Source organism: Cupressus sempervirens, chromosome 9 (genome assembly GCF_028749045.1).
Source record: "Cupressus sempervirens isolate cs-2001-9-10 chromosome 9, ASM2874904v1, whole genome shotgun sequence".
Taxonomy (NCBI): domain Eukaryota; kingdom Viridiplantae; phylum Streptophyta; class Pinopsida; order Cupressales; family Cupressaceae; genus Cupressus; species Cupressus sempervirens.
Genome location: NC_143126.1, coordinates 385,322,464 through 385,343,074, shown reverse-complemented (window position 1 = coordinate 385,343,074; position 20,611 = coordinate 385,322,464). Strand labels below are relative to the sequence as shown.

The following is a 20,611-nucleotide window of genomic DNA, read 5'->3' as shown; positions in this document are numbered from 1 at the left end:
TTCCAACCACTTGTTCACACTCTTTGTCTATTCATTTGTCTGAGGGTGGTAGCTAGTACTTGGCGACAATTCTATTCGTGTCAATCAAAACAATTCTATCTAGAAAATACTAAGAAACCGACCATCCTTGTCACTATGAATGTTTCGAGGTAACCCGTGCAGACGAAAAAACTTCTTTGAAAAATAAGTCAACTACCTTTGTAGCCTGGAAATCTGAGGAGATGGTGAAGAAGTGTGCGTTCTTTGTCAATCTGTCAACCACCACAAAGATAAAATCCTTTCCATTTACCTTAGGAAGTCCAGTGATTAGAGATGCTTTCCCACTTTTGTTCTAGTATCGACAAGGGTTGCAATAGCCTGACAGGTAAAGTGTGTTCGGATTTGTTTTGCTAGCAAACTGCACATTCTCGTACATACTGCAAAACATCTCCTTTAAGTCCCCTCCACGAAAACCTCTCCCTAAGTTGTCTATAGGTTTTGAGAAACCCCGGATGTCCGGCTAAGGGTGAGGCATGTATTTCCTTCAGAATTTTCTACTTCAGTTTGGATTCAAGCATTAAGTATATCCGATCCTTATAGTAAATGATGTCATCCACCACCTTGTATCGGTCATCCTGAGTGTTGTTGTCCATTCACTTACATGCAAATGTGTTTTTGGAATATTCCACTAATAAGTGTGTTTTCTAGTCAGTTGAAATCTGAGACAATAAACAGAGGGCGGGTTTTCTTGACAAGGCATTTGCAACTACATTGTTCTTTCCCTTCACATATTCAATGTCGAAACCAAAAGCCTATATCTTACCCATTTTTTTGCCTCTCGTTCAGATCTCGTTGCTCCAAAAAATATCTCAAGCGGTGCAGAGCACCTCCATTGTTGGTTTGATGTTGGTTTAGATGTTGTTTAGGGTTAGTTAAGAGTTTTTGTGTAAGTCTAACAAGATCCAATGGTCTTTGGATCCAAACTTGTCCTAATTTGTTTGTCAGAGCACAAGTTGCTCATCAGGGCAAAACGTTGTCAAAATGTTGTCAAGTGGACCAAAAGTTGCTAAGTTTGTGCAACTATGGGACATGGTGTCTTTTAGGGTCCTAAGGGTCCTAACTAGGGTCCTAAGAAAGGTCAAGGAGCATCAAGTTGGCTAAAATGCTCAAAAGCAAGAAATGCTCAAATGTTGCAAAAAATGCTCAAAAGTTGCTCAAGCAACCTTTGCAGCTTTTGTAAGAAGTTGCAAATGAAGGAATGAATGGTTGAAACCACCCATGCTGGGTATTTGAGCATGGGATGAAGATTTTTGACGAATGATGAAGATTTAGTTGCAGATCACACGTGTGAACAACCTGTACAAACGTTTTCTGGGTTTTTCCTTGCATTTACAATGTTTTTACCCTCTTGTATGGTTGCGTATGGATTGGATTGCATAATCTGACTTCATGGGAATGTAGAGTTTTGATTTAGCTTTCTTTTGCATATTCAAGTTCATTTCCAAGTTGAGGGATTGAAGAGTTATACTGTATTTTAGGAGACAATGGCCGCAACTTCCATTTTCAGAGTTGCAAGCACTAAAATGGCCCTAACTTGATCATTCATGGTTGAAAATGCATGAAACCCTATGGAATGGTAGGTTAGGATTTGTACATAGTGATTTTGTTTTCATTTTTGTTCTTGCAACTGAACTCCTAATTTTGGAGTGATGCCCTAGGTTGACTACTTGGAGTAGGTGAGCCTGGACAGTGTAAAGAACTAACTGGAAAGCACACCCATGATATGGTATGACCAACTCAATGGCATGGATGGAAGCCCTAGAGTGTCCCCTTTAAGGAACAAATGGTTGCAGGGGTGGGTATGCAGTTTGAAGGCCTATTGGGTGTTTTTTGTTGTGACTGGTCCAAAGACCTAAGAGATAGCTTAGGAACTAGGGCCTGAGAGCAATTAGGGTTGTAGGTGACTTGAAGCTCTGTAATTTTGGATTCTTGAAGGGCTAGGTGATGGCTTTCAAAATCACATGGTCTTCCATAGGGTTGAGTGTAATGTTCCCAACTGGTAATCACCCTAGAAAAATGAGTCTAATATTCCTGGAGGTGAAAAATGTGAGCGAAAATGTATGGGGATGAAGCACTAGGCAGTACAGTGGGGTAGTACAGGTCATACAATGTCAACCCAAGCACACAGGAAGATCGTACAATATCAATCCAAGCACACAGGAAAGTCGTATGGTAGCTGATGATGTTTGTATGGTGGTGTAGGGTGACTGTAGCAATCTGTACAGTGGGAAGCAGATGACTGTCATACAGTGGAGACAGCAGGACAATGAAGGTCCATACGGTAGACCTAGACATCTGTACGGTATGAAGTTTGGAGAGAGAGCTGGTCGTATAGTAAGCTATGAAGGTCGTATGGTAAGCTTGCATGTTGAACAATGAACTTGGAGGCCATATAGATGATAGAGTGGCAATACGGAGTTGCAATGAAGGTTGTCAAACATGGAGGGGGTACGGATGGAAGATAGTTATGCACCATAAACTATTAATCCCGAATTAATCAGACAAAACCAACAAGAATAGAGATTTGAACACGAATATCCTTCAATTAATATTTGCCAAGAGATGTTGCCAAATCCGAGCGAAGTATTATAGGCGATGGAATAAGGTGAGGGTTGAATCCCATCGAAATCGAGAACAAACCAAATAAGGACGATCTTTCACTTCTGAAATGGCGAACAACAAAGAATCCCAATAGGAATTTGCAGTACAAAGAAGTATAATCAAATCGCATACCTAATGACTACCAACAAGCCGTGCTTAAATACCCGTCGGAAAAAACTTTCTGAGGGTGTACAAAGATAGCTGACGACAACACAAAATACGAAAATAAAACAAAAATGCGTCTGAGATATATTAAATCAATCGTCCCATTAACAATAGTTTGATTAATGATTTATTTTATAACGAGAACATTACAGTCCTCCCGTCCCAAATTTTGCTTGTCCTCAAACAAATGCAATGCCAAATGCTATAGAATGTGCTCGCCCTCCCACATCACATCATCCAATGACAAGTATTTCCAATGTACCAAATATTCCTTCACCGTGTGGTTCCATAGAGTCTTCTCACGTACTTCGATGATCTCAGCTAGTTCAATATGAGCTTTCCTTCTTCATTGAGTGGCAAAAGGCCTGCAGCTATCATGACGTTCTGTCCCACAACTTTCTTAAGGTAGAAAACATTAAAAATATTATGAATACAGCTCCCCTCTGGAAGTTCCAACTCATAGGCAACTTCACTGATGGGGCGAACTACCCGATAAGGGCCATAAAATCGTGGCTTCAATTTTTCTTTTCCCTTTTTCTTCAACGAGGATTGCCAGTATGGTTGAAGTCTGAGATAGACCAAGTTTCCCACTTTGAAACTTCTCTCAATTCGATGTCTATCGGCATACATTTTCTGTTGATTTTGTGCCCGTTGTAAGTTTTCCTTCCAGCATCTCAGGATGTCTTGTCCCTCCTGAAGCCAATCCCTCACCCTTGGTGCGCGACTATCACCCAGAAATATGTTGATGAAGGAAAGGAGTTTGTACTCGTATAGTGCTTTGAATGGTGCCATCCTGATGGACATGTGATAAATTGTAGTAATATTCCCTTAGGTGCATCCATTTGACCAACGCCCATTGTTGTGCCGAAATGTAGTTCCGCACGTAACCTTCAAGCAACTTGTTCACAATTTTCGTCTATCCGTCTAAGGGTGTTAACTAGTGCATGGCGACAATTTTGTTCTTGCCAGTCAAAACAATTTTGTCCAAAAGATACTGATAAATCATTCATCCCGATCACTGACAATATTTTGGGGTAACCCATGTAAATGAAAGACTTCTTTGAAAATAGATTGACTACCTATGCGGCCTGAAAGTCTAAGGGGATGGCAAAGAAATGTGTGTACTTTGTCAGTCTGTCAACCACCACAAAAATACAATCCTTTTCGTTCACCTTGGGAAGTCTAGTAATGAAATCCATCGAGATACTTACCCACTTTTGTTCTGGAATTGGCAGAGGTTGCAGTAACCTGACGGGTAAAATATGTTCAGATTTGTTCTATTGGCAGACTGCACACTCTCTTACATACTGCAATACGTCTCCTTTAAGACCTTTCCATGAAAACCTCTCCCTGAGATGTCTACAAGTTTTGAGGAAGCCTAGGCGCCTTGCCAAGGGTGAGTCATATACCTCCTTCAAAATTTTCTACTTCAATTTGGATTCCGGCACTAAAAATATCTGACTCTTATGGTAAATGATGTCATCCACCACTTTGTATCGATCATCCTGGATGTTGTTAGCTCACAGGCAAATGTGTTTTTGGAATATTCTACCAACAAATGTGCTTTCCAGTCAACTGAAATTTGGGTTAGTAAGCAGTTGGTGGGTTTATTGGACAAGGCATCTGCAACCACATTGTTCTTTCCTTTCACATATTCAATGTCAAAATCAAAAGCCTGAACCTTGCTTACCCAATTTTGTTGCCTCTCATTCAACTCTCGTTGCTCCAAAAAATATCTCAGACTATTGTGATCTATCTGAACAACATACTTGACACCCACCAGATACTGCCAAACTTGGTTAGTGCATGTACGATGGCTAACATCTCTTTGTTATAAATGGAATATAAGCGTTCTGTTTGCGTAAGCTTCCTACTCTCATAGGCTATGGGGTGTCTATCTTGCATCAATACCACGCCAATGCCTTCTCCTGATGCGTCGCACTCCAAAATGAACGGTTGAGTGAAATCAGGCAATGCAAGTACAGGGCAAGAGCTCATTGCTTCTTTCAATCTATCAAAAGTGAGTTGCGCCTTTTCATTCCACTGGAAGAACACCTTTCTTGTCAGATCTATTAATGGAGCGCTGAGTTGAAAGAATCCTTTTACAAACCTCCGGTAATAACTACATAGTCCAAAAAATTCTCGCAACTTTATGAGTGATTTTGGGGGAAGCTAATCAAGGATAGCCTGAATCTTCTCCTGATTAACTTGAACTCCATATTTACTGACAACATGCGCCAAGTACAATATTTTTATTATATCAAATTCACACTTGGATCGCTCGACAAACAAGGATTGATCCTTCATGATCTATAGGACTTCATCCAAATGCTTCAAGTGCTCCTCCCATGTCCTGCTATAAATTAAAATATCATCAAAAAATACCAGTAAGTACTTACGTAATTGTTTGTTGAAGATTCGATTCATGCATGATTGGAATGTAGCAAATGCATTCATTAATACGAACGGCATGACCAGGAACTCATACTGCCCATAGTGACAACGAAAGGTCATCTTTTCCACGTCTTCTTCCCTCATGCGGATCTGATGGTATCTAGAATGGAGATCTATTTTTGGAAAATAGACTGTGCCATGTAATTCATCTAGCAACTCATCTATCCTTGGAATAGGGTATCTATTTTTCTTTCTTTTTTATTCAACGCATGGTAATCCACACACATGCGCATCGTCTCGTCCTTTTTAACCAATACCACACAACGCATGGTAATCCACACACATGCGCATCGTCTCGTCCTTTTTAACCAATACCACTGATAACACAAAAGGGCTAGAACTGGGACGCATCCATCCTTTCTCTAGCAGTTCTTGAATCGTCTTTTCGATCTCGTCTTTGAATTTCTTGAGATGGTGGTAGGGTGTGGTTATGACCGGCTTGGCTCTTACTTCCAACTAGATAGTATGTTCAAACCCTCGATGAGGCGGTATGCTAGGAGGAATGTCTATAAAAACTTTATCAAGATCACTCAAAACATTCTAGAGATCATCATCCTGGGGAGGCGTCTGTTGCGCTTTTATAGGTTCTACCGAGACAAAACAGCGTGCAACCCAAGCAATGTCATCACACCGAAAAATTGTCTCCATCCGATGTGCAGAAACTTTCTTTGGACCCTCATTTGCCATTCCATGGAGAACAACCTTTCCATCGACAACAAAAGTGAAGTCCATCTATTTGAAGCTCTGAGTGTATTCATCAAGTGTCTCCATCCACTGTATGCCCAAAATAACCTCTATATTGTCAAGGTCCACTATGAAGAAATCCTCGTGTGATTCGCCATTGTGATACTTAGCTGAGGAACAAGGTGTGTGCAGGGCAGAAGAGTCCCTCCGGCAACCTTGACCTAGAATCTTGCATGCGTCTTCGTAGGTAGACCTCTTCCTTTCACCGAAGATGAGTTTATAAAGTTTAGAGTGGCTCCGCTATCCAGCATCACCATAACCCTTTGTCCTTGAAGGGTTCCCCATACATGAAACACCGTGCATCTCGGGCTACTGGCTAGGGCGATAGTTTCCTCCGTATTGTACCAGTGCTACAATTCTTTTCGTATGGTTCAAACTAACCATTTTGGTGTCCTCGTAAGGTTGGTTGTCTTCAGAGGGTATATCTTCATGTTCGTCCTCATCATCAGACACGACCTCAATGTAGTGGATTTTTCCTTTCCTGAGGCATTTGTGCCCAAGTTCCCATAGTCTGTTACAGTTGAAACATAGTTTCTTCCTTCAGAGCTCCAGTCTAGTAGCTTCGTCCAACGACAGCTTTTTCGGCGGCAGTTTGTTATCTTTGTCCCTCGGGAACGACAACGGTTTGGAATGTGAGTAACTTCGTGAGGAAGACGTTGATGTTGATGCCATACTCCTTGCCTTCTTAATGGCCTCCAACAGGCTGGCAAGATTGAACTCCTTTACCCAACCCTTCAGTGGTTCTGTTAGTCCATCCATGAAGAGCACTATCTGTCTTCTTTCAGAAATGTTTATGACCAAAACAAAGAGTTTCTAAAATTTCGCAATGTACTTGTCGACTGATCCAGTTTGTCTCAGTTGTGCCAAATCTTTGATTGAGTTCCGAATCTTTACCATCAAATCAATCTATCAATCTCTTACTGAGTTCCGCATAAGTATTTATTTGATCATGCTCCAATGTGATGGTGTCGTGATGCCACCATTCATGCGCAACTCCCTCCAAGTGCAATGCCGCAAATTTAATTGCTTCTTCTTCTGGCATAAGATTAAGCTGGAAGTAAGGATCGACCTTCATTACCCACGCTTGCATGGATATGGATCTAGATCTATCAAATGGAGACAAATTTACTTTACTCAACTTCCTCCTGAGATCATCGTTAAAATATCCTCAATTTTCGCCTCTCAATTATCTCATTCTTAGATCTACGTAATCTTTGTAGGATATATCTTCCTCCAAATTCGCATTCTTCCAGTCTTCTCTCAGTTGTTCTTGCATTTCTTCAAAGGTAGGTTGCTTCCCTTTGTGTGTGTTGGATGAGGGTTTGCTTTACCCAACACCAAGTCCGTGCTATGACCATTTTGTTCACCGGATATTTTATTGTCTGCCAACTTCTTAAGAGTTTCTTCCATGAGTCGCTGAGTATTGTTGATCTGTGCCAGATTCCTCGCAAGTTCTCTCAATAGTGCCACGAGTTCAGCAGTTGTGGGTTCCAGTTCTACAGCCATTCTATCCACAGAATGGGTTCTTCTTTTCCAGCTATAAACTCTCATTCACTGTCCATAGGCTAGCAGGACTAAAGCTCTGATAACACTGTAATGTTCCCAACTAGTAATCACCGTAGAAAAATGAGTTTGATATTCCTGGAGGTGAAAAACGTGAGGGAAAATGTATGGGGATGAAGCACTAGGCAATATGGTGGGTAGTACAAGCCATATGGTGTCAACCCAAGCACACAGGAAACTTGTACAATATTAGTCCAAGCACACAGGAAGGTCGTACGGTAGCTAATGATGTCTGTACGTAATGGGGACACAACCCAAGACAAAAATGAACACAACAGGAAAAGGGGAATATTATTATCAGAAGTGATATGCTATTAGATCCAATACAACAAAAATAGACTCCACGACATGCCCTATGGGCTTACAATGTTATCAGATTCTGGAGAAAATCCTTCTCACAATACCTTCTTCAAAACTCCACCAAAAACTGCCTTTACAATGCCAAAAATGTCCTTAAGTAAACCAAATTAGGTTTAGGGTTAGGAATACATTTTAGAATATGCCATTTGGCATCCACCACCAAAACAAAAGATTCTAGAATACACGTCAAAAGTCGGTGTAAAATTAGAAGAATCTAGAAATGGTAGTCCAACTTCCGGGAGGCATAGCTTTTGATTCGGGACTCCGATTGACAAACCGTTTACATTTCCGGAAAGCTCTCCACGTGCTCTATAGCCATATGGATCAGCTTTGTCTGTCCCCCATTTATTGGGCCCATACGAGGCCGTTTAGTGCCTCAAATCTGACTTTAAAGTGCTCTTAGGAGGTCTCCAGGCAACTTAAAACTGCAAGAACTTTCAAACCTTAAAGCCTTTTGACCTGATTCTTTTTTTGGAGTGCTTTAAATTATAAGTATAATCATCCCTATAACTCATTATAATTATAGTTCAATCACAAAATAACCTATTTCCTACATTGGCACATATCGCAAGGGGCTCAAAAACTCTAACCCAGAAAACCAATAATGGAACTATAAGAGTTGGAATCTTTATTTGACCCAAATGGGTATCCAGAAATGAAAACACTTTAAACAGAAACTAACACTAAGCATATTTTTGGGTGATACAGGATTGCCCTTACACCACTGGATGCTCCTGCATCAGTACAGTGGTGGAGGAGGGTGACTGTAGCAGTTTGTATGATGGGGAGCAGATAACTGTCTCACGGTGGAGACAGTAGAAGAATGAAGGTTTGTACGGTATGGAGGGAGGAAGTTTGGAGAGAGAGTTGGTCGTATAGTAAGCTATGAAGGTCGTACGGTAAGCTTCCATGCAGAACAATGAACTTGGAGGTCGTACAGATGGTAGAGTGGCAATACGGAGTTGCAATGGAGGTTGTCAGACACGGAGGGGGTATGGATGGAAGACAATTATGCACCATAAACTATTAATCCCGAATTAATTAGACAGAACAAACGAGAATAGAGATTTGAACACGAATATCCTTCAATTAATATTTGCCAAGAGATGGTGCTCCAATTTTCCAGATCCGAGTGAAGTATTACAGGCAACGAAATAGGGTGAGGGTTGAATCCCACCGAAACTGGAAACAAACAAAATAGGGAAGATCTTTCACTTTCGAAATGGTGAGCAACAGAGAATCCTAACAAGAATTCGCAATACAAACATAAGCAAATCCCATACATAATGACTACCAACAAGCCGTGCTTAAATACCCGTCAGGAAAAACTTTCCAAGGGTGTACAAAGATAGCCGATGGCAACACAAACTATGGAAACAAAACAAAAATGGGTCCAAGATATATTAAATCAATCAGCCCAATAACAATAGTTTGATTAATGATTTATTTTATAACGAGAACATTACATTGAGTGAAAGAATTTGCAAAAATCAGCAGAGAAAACAGAACTAATACAATTAGGCCTAATTAGGCCTAAAGTAGGTAGCAACAGCAAAGTGATTGCTAAGATGGCCAGAAGTGTTTGAAAGGTCTAAGAAGGATATGGAAGGTAACAAATACATTGGTAAGGACCTAAAGATGTGTGTGAGAAAGATCCTAAGCAAGGGTTTGGAGTTCTAAGGGGTGAAACAAGGTAAACAAGGGCTAGTGGGACTACTACCCAAATTAGTTGACATTGTTCTTGTGACAACTCAACTGTACCTAGGAGGCAAGTTGAATTAAGAGCCTTAAAGGCCAAGATAGGTGGAAAGTGAACATTAAAGGAAGGAACCATTGGATGGTTCAAAGGAGTCAACTATAACTTAGAGGAGATAAACACTAGAACTCTAGACCCTCTCCATCATCAACCTATTATGATCAGTACGGACGACAAACTTGGCACCTACCAAATACTATCAGAACTTGGTCAATGCATGCACGATGGCCTACATCTCTTTGTCATAAATGGAATATCAATGCTCTGTTTGTGTAAGCTTTCGACTCTTATAGGCTATAGAGTGTCTATCTTGTATTAATACCGCGCCAATGCCCTCTCCGGATGCATCACACTCTAGAATGAATGGTTGAGTAAAGTCAGATAAGAACAGAACCAAGCAAGTGCTCGTTTCTTTTTTTAACTTATCAAAAGTGTGTTGCATTTTCGTTCCACTGGAAGGAACCTTTCTTAGTCAAATTTGTTAATGGTGCACTGAGCTAGAGAATCCTTTTACAAACCTTTGGTAATAACTACACAATCCCAAGAACACTCGCAACTTAGAGAGAGATCTTGGTGGAGGCCAATCAAGGATAGCTTGAATCTTCTCCTAGTGGACCTACACTCCATATTTACTAACAACATGCCCTACGTACAATATTTTTGTCATTTCAAATTCACACTTGAATTGCTTGGCGAACAAGGACTAAGCCTTCATTATCCCTAGGACTTCATTCAAATGTCTCAGGTGTTCTTCCCAAGTTTTGTTGTAAATAAGGATATCATCAAAGAATACCAGCAAGTACTTACACAATTGTTTGTTGAAGATGCGAATCATGCAAGACCGAAAATTAGCTGGTGCATTCGTTAATCATGACTAGGAACTCATAATGCTTGTAGTGACAATGAAAAGCCGTCTTCTCCATGTCTTCTTCCTACATGTGGATCTGATGGTATCCGGAATGGAGATCTATTTTAGAAAAATAAACTGCAGCATGCAGCTCATCTAACAATTCATCGATCCTAAGAATAGGGTATCTATTTTTTATTGTCTTCTTATTCAACGCACAGTAGTCCACACACATGCGCATCGTCCCATCCTTCTTTTTTACCAATACTATTGATGATGCAAAAGGGCTAGAGTTGGGACGTATCCATCCTTTCTCAAGCAGCTCCTGAATCTTCTCAATCTTATCTTTGAATTTTTTGGGATGGCGGTGTTGGTTCCCAAAACCGCAGATTGAAAATCCAAGAGCCTGCCACTTCTCCGATAGGATTCCGCAATCAGTTCTAGCCAACAAATGAAAATCACCTTGATTCCCCTGCACTTCAGGCTCTGCTACACCTAGGCGGGTAGGCCTTCTCCGTAAACCTGAATACTTGGTTCAGAGCTTTTCTAAAGCGAATTTAAGCTTTGCAATTCTCCGGCTAGCAAGGTCCTCGAACTCGATTAAAATGAAACTGAATGCTGAGTACTTGAAATAATTGAATGCTTTGTATAAAATTTGTTAATAATGAATTTAATGTTTGTAGGAAGGAAAATATAGATTTCTTGACTTCAATAATAGAATGACCAATGCCTCTGCTCATCCGAGCAATTGAGTCAACTTCAGTGAATTTTCACGTACAACTTTATAATGTTCTATGCACTTTAACTGCCAACAATTAAATAATCAAGATGCGACAGACCAAATATTATGCAATCTTAAATTAGTCCAGATTGAATTTTAACTTTAGGAGACAAACTGGACACAAATAAGGAAACAATTTTATATTTCACAATATCTATGATGATCAAATTTAAAATGCTAAATGACCATGTCCACTTATCCGACAATTTAAATTGTACACAGAATTCCAAATAATAATTACAAAGGACGATTCATCTACAGTTTAAATCTCCACGTCGTTTAAAAATAAACAAAAAACATTTTTATTTTATTACAAAAATTAAATAATTGAATTTATACTACAAGTCATATTTAAGCCCTTATTCCTCCATACAAACAAATATAAAATGCTTCTTCTTGAGAATATGATAGTTTGAATGTCTTTTTGTGTTCCAACAAATGAATCATATATATATTCTTTATGGACCTGACTTTTAAAATATTTTAATACATCGTCTTGTTAGGAATACTCAATCATCTGAGTAGTCACTTTTTGCAATTAAGATAAAATTATCATGTCTCTTCTTAATAACACGAGCTTTCTCCTTTTATGGGACTATGGAGTGTCTTTAGTTTAACAAAATCGATGGAATAAACAATTTCTTTCATTATTCGATGGGCTTTAATGACTTGTCAATAGAAATCTAACTCCATCGTGGCATTTCTTTGTCTATTTTGGCTTCAAGTTCTCAACAATCATGATATATCCTCTACATCCATCTATTCCTCTATCATCAAACACGGATTGTGATTTTGGAAGCCCTTCAACAGAGCAAAAAATTCCATATGCATATTCTTCGAATGCTTTGAAGCGTCTGTAGCTTCAACCAAAGGAAGAATGAACTTATGCGCACGATATCTAGGTGGCATGATAAAATGTCTAAAATCTTTCATCAATGCACTATTATCCTACTTTGTTGACCTCGAGTATCAGCTCCTGTATGTGCTCATGTTCTGATTATTCTGTGCAAATGCGTGTATATCCCTCTAAAAGTGCAGAGTGTATGCCTGATGACATCTGCAAATTTTAAGTTTGGTTCAAATTTGATATTTGATGGCTCTTCATAGATGGAGTTTTTGATCAATTTTTGGAATTGAGAACTGAATCGTAAGATATCTTTATAGTCTTATCTTCAACATCCTCAAAATTCTTGCCAAAAACTGGAAGTGGTTCATGCACAAAATCAAAGCCTCGATGTTTTTGATTCAGAATGAAATTATTAATAGCACCATCATTATCGATATCTATAATCACTAGAGTAGATAGGATATGAGAATCAATTCAATGAAATCTTCTTCCTTTTGGTGTTGGGTCTCATTCCAAATAAGACAAACAACACTGTTCAAACATGGCAAGTGATCATCATTGTCATAAGATTCACACTTTAGCTTTGGTTTATGAATTATCTCCCACCTGTCTTCTTATAGATGTATCATGTTTTAAATATATTGTGAATGATGGCTGTAATATGTTCTATCTATAGCGATCATTAGGATGTCATGATTTTGTGAGGTGATTTTACTACATTTTTTTCAGCATCGGAACAAGTATATCAACTCTTGTTCAATATTAGGCAATCTAGAGCCAATGACACTGAAGGAGATTTGCCAATTGATATATAAAGGCAGTATGGAGGCTTTCCATTGCAGACTTGATGACTTGTATCAGGAATGAACAAGCAGCTCTCATCCCCTCTCTCTCTTAGTTCTTACCTTTCAGCAGATGTATAAATCAACATTTATGGCTGTAAGAACTTTCACAATTGACAAATGTAAATGTCGTGCTAGTAACTCCAGATTTGCATCTCCATATACAAAGACTTTTCCACTTGGCTCATGCTTAAGGTTGATCATTTCCAACTTTCTAGAGAGATCTATGTAACACTCCTGGAACTCATGTGCATTTTCTGATGGAAAACCTGATTTGATTGAGCCCAGCACCAATGAGTAGAACATATGCTCTATCATCAAATATTCTTAGCACTATTATGAGATAATGGGATAGAAAGCTTAGAAAAATCATTTAAATGGAGGCCCAAAACCTTGTAAATTTGGGCTCCATCAAGCAGTATGGCGTGGTGATCACTGGTTTGGCACCAACTTCCAACTCGATGGTATACTCAAACCCATGATGGGGAGGTATGCTAGGAGTAATGTGTATTAAAACTTTATCATAGGTACTCAAGATATTTTAGAGATCATCATCCCAGTGTGGTGTCCGTTGTCCCTTTATTGGTTCTTTCGAAACGAAACAATATGCAACCCCTACAATGTCATCATGCCAAAAAATGGCCTCCATCCGCTATGCCAAAACTTCCTTTGGTCCCTCATTGACCATCCCATGGAGAACAACCTTCTTTCTATCGACAACAAAAGTAAAGTCCATTTGCTTGAAACTTTGTATGTATTCATCTACTGTCTCCATCCACTATATGCCTAGAATAACCTCCATATCATCCATGTCCACTATAAAAAAATCCTTCGTCACAGTGTGATTAGCCATGGTGATACTAAGTTGGGGAACAAGGTGCGTGTAGGGTAAAGGTGGCCCTCCAGTGACCTTGACCTCGAATTGTGCGTGCGTCTTTGTAGGTAGACCACTTCTTTTCACCAAAGATGAGTTTATGAAGCTTAGAGTGGCTCCGCTATCAAGCATCACAATGACCCTCTATCCTTGAAGGGTTCCCTGTACTCGGAATACTGTACATCTCGAGCTCCTAGCCAGGGCGATGGTTCCTCCCCACCGTACCAATGCGGTGATTCTCTTCGGTACAGTTCAAATTAACTATTTTGGAGTCTTCATGGGGGTGATCGTCCTCTATGGATAGATTCTCTTGATCATCCTCATCATCAAATATGACTTCAATGTAGTGTATTTTCCCTTTACCGAGGCATCTATGCCCAGGTTCCCATGGCTCCTTACAATTAAAACATAATTTCTTCCTTCGAAGCTACTATCTAGTAGCTTCATCCAATGAAGGCTTCTTCGGCAGAGGTTTGTTAACTTTGTCCTTTGGAAATACTAGCGGTTTGGAGTAGGAGTAACCTCGAGAGGATGATGTCCATGATGATGCCATGCTTTGCGCCTTTTTTATAGCCTCCGAAAGGGTGGCAGGATTGAAACCTTTTACCTAACCCCTCAATGGTTCTATCAGTCCATCCATCAAGAGTGCTATCCACCTCCTTTTGGAAATATTCGTAACCAAAACAAAGAGTTTCTGAAATTATGTGATGTATTGGTCCACTGATCCAGTTAGCCTCAATTGTGCCAACTCTTTGATATTAAGTTCCAGACCTTTACCATCAAATCGATCTATCATTCTTTCAATAAATTTTGCATAAGTATTTACTTGGTCATGCCCCAGCGTAATAGTGCCATGATGCCACCATTCATGTGCCACTCCCTCCAAGTCAAGTGCTGCAAATGTAATTGCTTCTTCTTCTGGCATTAGATTAAGCTAGAACTAAGTATTGGCCTTCATTACCAATGCTTGGGCAGATATGGATCTAAATCCATCAAATTGTGACAAATTTACTTTACTCAAGTTTCTTCTAAGATTGTCGTTAAAATATCCTCAGTTTCCACATCCGGAAAATCGCATTCTCAATTCCGCGTAATCTTTGTGTGATATATCCTCTTCCAAGTTTGCATTCTTCCAGTCTTCTTTCAACTGTTCTTGAATTTCCTCAAAGGCTGGTTGTCTTCATCCGTGCGATACCTCCGTCCACGTAGGGAAAGTCGGCATGGAAGGTCGAGAGTGTGTCGAATGAGGATTTGTCTTTCCCGAAACCGAGTCGGTACTATGACCATTTTGTTCTCCAGATATCTTATTGTCTACCAGTTTTCGAAGAGTTTCTCGCTCAGTGTCATTGATTTGTGTTTGATTCCTCAAAAGATCCCTCAATAGTGTCATGACTTCCGCAGGAGTGGATTCTTGATCTTCCATTCTATCAACTGAGTGGTATCTCCTTTTCCGGCTGTAAACTTTCATTCACTATTCACAGGCTGGCAAGATCTTTGGCTCTAATACCACTGTAATGTTCTACTCCGAGCTGCACGTTGCTTGATACTCAAGTCTCAAACCCACAAGTAAGCTTCAAAAACCACGAAACACAATCCAATGATGTCCGCACAATATGAAGTGTGTTAGTCGAACGGTTGTCTAGGTTGACCTTATAGTAGTACGGGATGTGCAGGACTGACCGGGTGTGGAGGAGACAAAATGCTCTGTTGGTGACAGCTCATACGATAGTTGTGGGGTAGTTTGTATGGTGTTTGTTGGATGACCATACGGTGGCCAAGTGTGGCCGTTGGGAGATGGTCGTACAGTAGTACGATAGCCAAGTGTGTGGGGGTGAACAAAATGGAGGTCTCTATAGTGGAGCGAAAATGGGCCCCTATGGTCTGCGAGTTACAAGTGGTTGTATAGTGGAGGGAGGAGGATAATTGAGGGTCGTTCACCACGACTTGAGCTCCAATCTGAGATGCCAAAACAATGTGAACAATATATTTGCCAAACACACCAATTAATGCCAATAAAAGTATTTGCAATCCAATCCCATATATAAAGATATATGTATTTGCAAACAAAGATGGTATGCGGATTTGCCAGATCCGAGCAAATAATACAAAGACGGAATAGGGTGAGGTTGAATCCCACCGAAATCAAATTAGTCAAGTAGGGTAGATCTTTCACTTCCGAAATGGCGAACAACAGAGAATTCCACTAGAGTTCAGAATATAAGAAAATATAATCCAAATCGCCTACCAATTACTTCCTACATGCCATGCTTAAATACCCTTAGGAGGAACTTCTGAGGATTTACAGACAGCCAACGGCAACACCTACGGAAAACAATTAAAATAAAAATAGGTCCGAGATATACTAAATCAATCGGCCCACAAACAAAGCTTTGATTATATATTTATTTTATGATGGGAACATTACACACTCAACCATCATAAGGATTGAGGCTGAGTGAATCCTTTCCTCTTGCTGCTTAATCACGTGGGGAGCTCTTGATATTTAGAATAAATAATAGGAGGCTAGGCGTGCAAACAACCTTTAGGCTGACATTAGGATGATCACCGAACCCCTCCAAAGAATTGGAGAGAACATGTACATATAAAGAGAGAAGTGAGCACCAGAGAACACATCCACTGAAAGCAGCGGCCTACGGGCATTCAACCTTTATGGATTCGGAAAGACTTCAAGAGTAGAATTTATAAGCTTCACTCTACATCAGAACAATATATTGGGCATTTTCTGAAGATCATGTGAATCCAAAGTTTGGAAGCTATAGTTACCAGTAGCTGATCTACGTATATAGTTTTAAGAGGTAAAGATGGAGGACACTATGACTGTTTGTATGGGTGAATGACATTTCAGGAAACAGCTTTCCCTCGTGTGGCCAAATACTCAACAAGTAATAAGTATATCATCCCGCTGCTGTTTGTAACTCGGACCATAACAAAAAGAATCTCAGGTTGCAGCGGCAGCGTGCTTTAGAATTTCCGTGGATGATTGAGCAGGTATAATGCCATAAACATATCCTACCCGAGTCATGTGACTGGAGGACGCATAACGCATTCCGTCATGCAAACTTGGCGATGCTCAAATCCTATAATTTCTTTTACGAAGAAAACAGAGGCATTCGAAGCCTATTATTTGGAGCAGCATAAATTTCTGGGATGCATACCTGCACGAAGGAGGAGGGGTCGATGGAAAACTTCTCCTTGGCTTGGATATGGAGATGCTTCTCGTCCGCATTATAACTCAAATAGGTCTCCATTCTCTTCTCCTCAAAACGCAGAGGTGCAAGGATGCTGAGTTCGAATGAGATAAAATGTTTCTTTTAACCAATTTATATCGGTTTTCGCCCAATATACTCTCTCTATATAAGTTTTTGCCATATATATATATATATATATAACTAGCAGCTTATGCACGCAATTAGAAGAGTATTTCTTCTTTTATTATTATTATTATTAGTCCCTACTAAAAGTATAACGTTTTCCGGTTATCTCATATAATTAATTTTCATGCCACATATATTTTTGACGGCTAAAGTTTCAACGACTTTAGGTTTTAAATCATTTATGATGTTGAAATTTTTCAATTCTGATTGGCTCATCGTTAATTTCTCGGGCGAAATTCTTATTTTTGGAGAACGAAAAAAGCAAAAAATTTGGGTAGCTATAAGACTATGGTAAATGCTTGTAAAATGGCCTTAAATACATGTCAATAAATTTAACTAGTTGAGGCACCGTGTCCCAAAATGCCTTAAATATGTGTCAATAGCAATGTGTCGAAAAACTAAGAATATGAAAATTAAAAGCTATTACAATGGAGTTAGTTTTAGTAAACAAATCTTAAGCAATCCGAAAAATCCTCTGACCTTATCGTTAATTCCAAACTTTCACAATGTCCACTAAACTATTACAATTTACATTGATTATAATTTAATATCTTTTAATGGGCATGGAACAATACTTGAATAGCTTTTTGTTATTTATATTAATGATATGATAAGTCAAAAACAAATATAATAGTGCATATTTTTAAAATTTAGATTTTAACAAATACAAAGATCAATTAGAATTTGTTAATCTGTTTTACCAACTATAATAATATATTAATCTATTTTACCTGATTCAGAAAGCAGTCTACAAAAATCTACCATGTCAATTCATTTATTCTGTATTTTTTAATCTTCAATAGCATTTAATAAAGTTCATTTTTAGATTTTCAAAAATCCGATAAGATGAAAACATATATCATGCTTTCTCTTCTCTTTAATAAGAGTTAAGAAATGAAATGTTTTAACTACAACTTTCTTTCTTAGAGAATTTGAAATTTTAGTGCTCTGCAATTATAATTACATAATATTTAAATATAAAAATTAGAAAATAAATGATAAATCTTAATAAAAATAAATGAACTAGAAATCTAAATAAATAAATTATAGTCAATATTAAATTAAATTTTATATTTTGAATGAGTATGAATATAAAATTATGAGTAACTTAAATAGAATTTATAGTTTAGTACAAGTTGAAAGTAATATAAATTATCAATTTTATTTTTTAAGTAATATAAAAAATAAATAAAAAATACATTGTCAAGAAGATTTGATATATGTACTATGTTTTAAGCATATCCATAAGTTGTACCAACTTTTTAGTAAAAGTTGAGAGTAATATAAATTATCAATTTTATTTTTCAATTTTCATGTACTTAAATTTTTTTAATATCCTATAATACAAGTAAAAATATCCTTAAAATAATAAATTGGCATTATAAACTATGTTTTCAAAACACTATACAATTTATGTTTCCCCAAAAGAATTGAACATGTCTCGTAATTCTAAAATTCTAATTAATTTAGATATTCACTTTAGAGTTATAAATATTATACATTTACATTTATAAATGATAAAATCAAATAACATTATATACATTCAATACCAATAATGGAAAATTATTCTTTTAACATAAGTATTGGTCTAAGATTTATGAGTGCATGTGCATATTTATATCTATTTATTAGCATACAATATCTTTCAAGTGCGCTATGGAATATATATATATCTAATGAAAAATACTAGTTCTATTAGGACTTGTGAACTTTTATTTCCAGAAATTCATTATAAAAAAGAATAATTTGTTTGTTATTAACATATCTACATTTTCATAGAAAAATAATATCATAATTGCTTCTCAATCACATACTTCTAGCCCTTACACATGGCAAGGACTGAGCACTTGTTATTATTATTATTATTATTATAACAATGATTCTTTAGATTTTATAATGACTTTTTAGATTTCTATATAACAAATAGTTAATATATTTAAGAATTATTTTAACATGAATAAAGTTGGACAAAATTATTATATTTATACATATTCACAAATATAAATTTTATAATCAAGTATAGAAGTAACATATAAATTATACAATTTTGTTAAAAAATGCAAGATGAATTGTAAAGTTTTTTTCCTCAAAATAACAAAATGAAAAAACATAACATGAAAAATGGATGTGAATCTATAAACTATATGATTTACAAGAAATCAAAATAGAAACTTGCAGAACAATAAATTTCCAATTTTAGAAAATTCTAAAGATATATATGATTTACAAGAAATAAAAATAGAAACTTGCAGAATAATAAATTTCCAATTTTAGAAAATTCTAAACATATATTTTTCTTCCATGACTCGTCACAAAATCCAAAAGCTGAGTCTTTCAAATTTATGTCCAAATAGTAATTTAATCCTATGGGCCTAATAATAATAAGTACAACAAAAACTAATATAAATTTTACATATATAGTAAAAGCAAGAAAAATTATATAAAAACTAAAAATATGGCTATATTTTTCTTAAAATTAAGGTTGTAATTTTAATATTATTATTTTATTTTATTATTATTATAGTCTTAGTGTTAGTTTTTAGAATTTAAAATATAAATTTTAATTGTAATTTTTTAAAAATTAAAATATTAGTTTTAATAGTATCAAATTGTAGTTAACTATTGTAAAAATATTGTTTTATTATTAAAAGTAGCCAAAAAAAAAGGGGGTTTGGTCATTAGTACAACACTATGGATAAACCATTTTTTGATAGCACATGACCATTAAATAAACTACCATCACACTAAAACCCCTCCCTTAATATCAAAAATAGGTTCCACTCACCATTATTAATAAATCATTTATTATCCAACAGAGTATCCAACTACTAGTAATGAAAACAAAATTACTTGTAGCTTGCATATTACTTTTCCTTCTAAAAACTAAATAAACATATCTATTGAAACTATCAACGACATATCTATTGTAATCATTTAACCAAAAATATAAAAGTTTTTGAGGCCCATCTACTAGATTAAGTTGTTAAAAGTTTGTGTATACCAACAAATGTAAGTCCAAAGAATATAATATAAGGTAAAATAAAACAAGGACCTAAACTTTGGTATTTTCCTTTCCCTTCTTCACTTGTAGAACTTTGACCAAATCATCAACAAGGAACCATACAATTTCTTTAAGTCCTTCATGCCAAGATCGTCATCTTCATTATCCTAGTGTAGCAATTGGAGAGTGGTAGTAGAAGCATGCGTCACCTTCAAAGAAAACTTAGAGAGAGCTCTAAAACTCTCATCCAAAGCAGTGAATTAGGAATTGAGGGTCTCCATCTCTCGTTTAGTGTCATCTACCAAATCGGACATCACATGGAAACCATTGCAATTTTCTTTA

The 20,611-nt window shown here is 37.3% G+C and overlaps 1 protein-coding gene across 3 annotated transcripts in view; it reads right to left on the bottom strand.

The window, feature by feature from the left end:
* LOC149538878 (outer envelope pore protein 21, chloroplastic-like) overlaps positions 1-17,239 on the bottom strand; it is a 242,304-nt gene extending 225,065 nt beyond the window's left edge. For 2 of the 3 annotated variants that reach the window (XM_089800253.1, XM_089800252.1), the window contains exon 1: positions 17,050-17,239. In XM_089800253.1, the coding sequence (XP_089656379.1) occupies positions 17,050-17,142 (93 nt within the window). In that variant the 5' untranslated portion in view covers positions 17,143-17,239. The remainder of the gene's footprint in view (positions 1-17,049) is intronic. The other variant, XM_089800251.1, reaches the window with a different exon arrangement.
* Between the last annotated feature and the right edge of the window lie 3,372 nt (positions 17,240-20,611).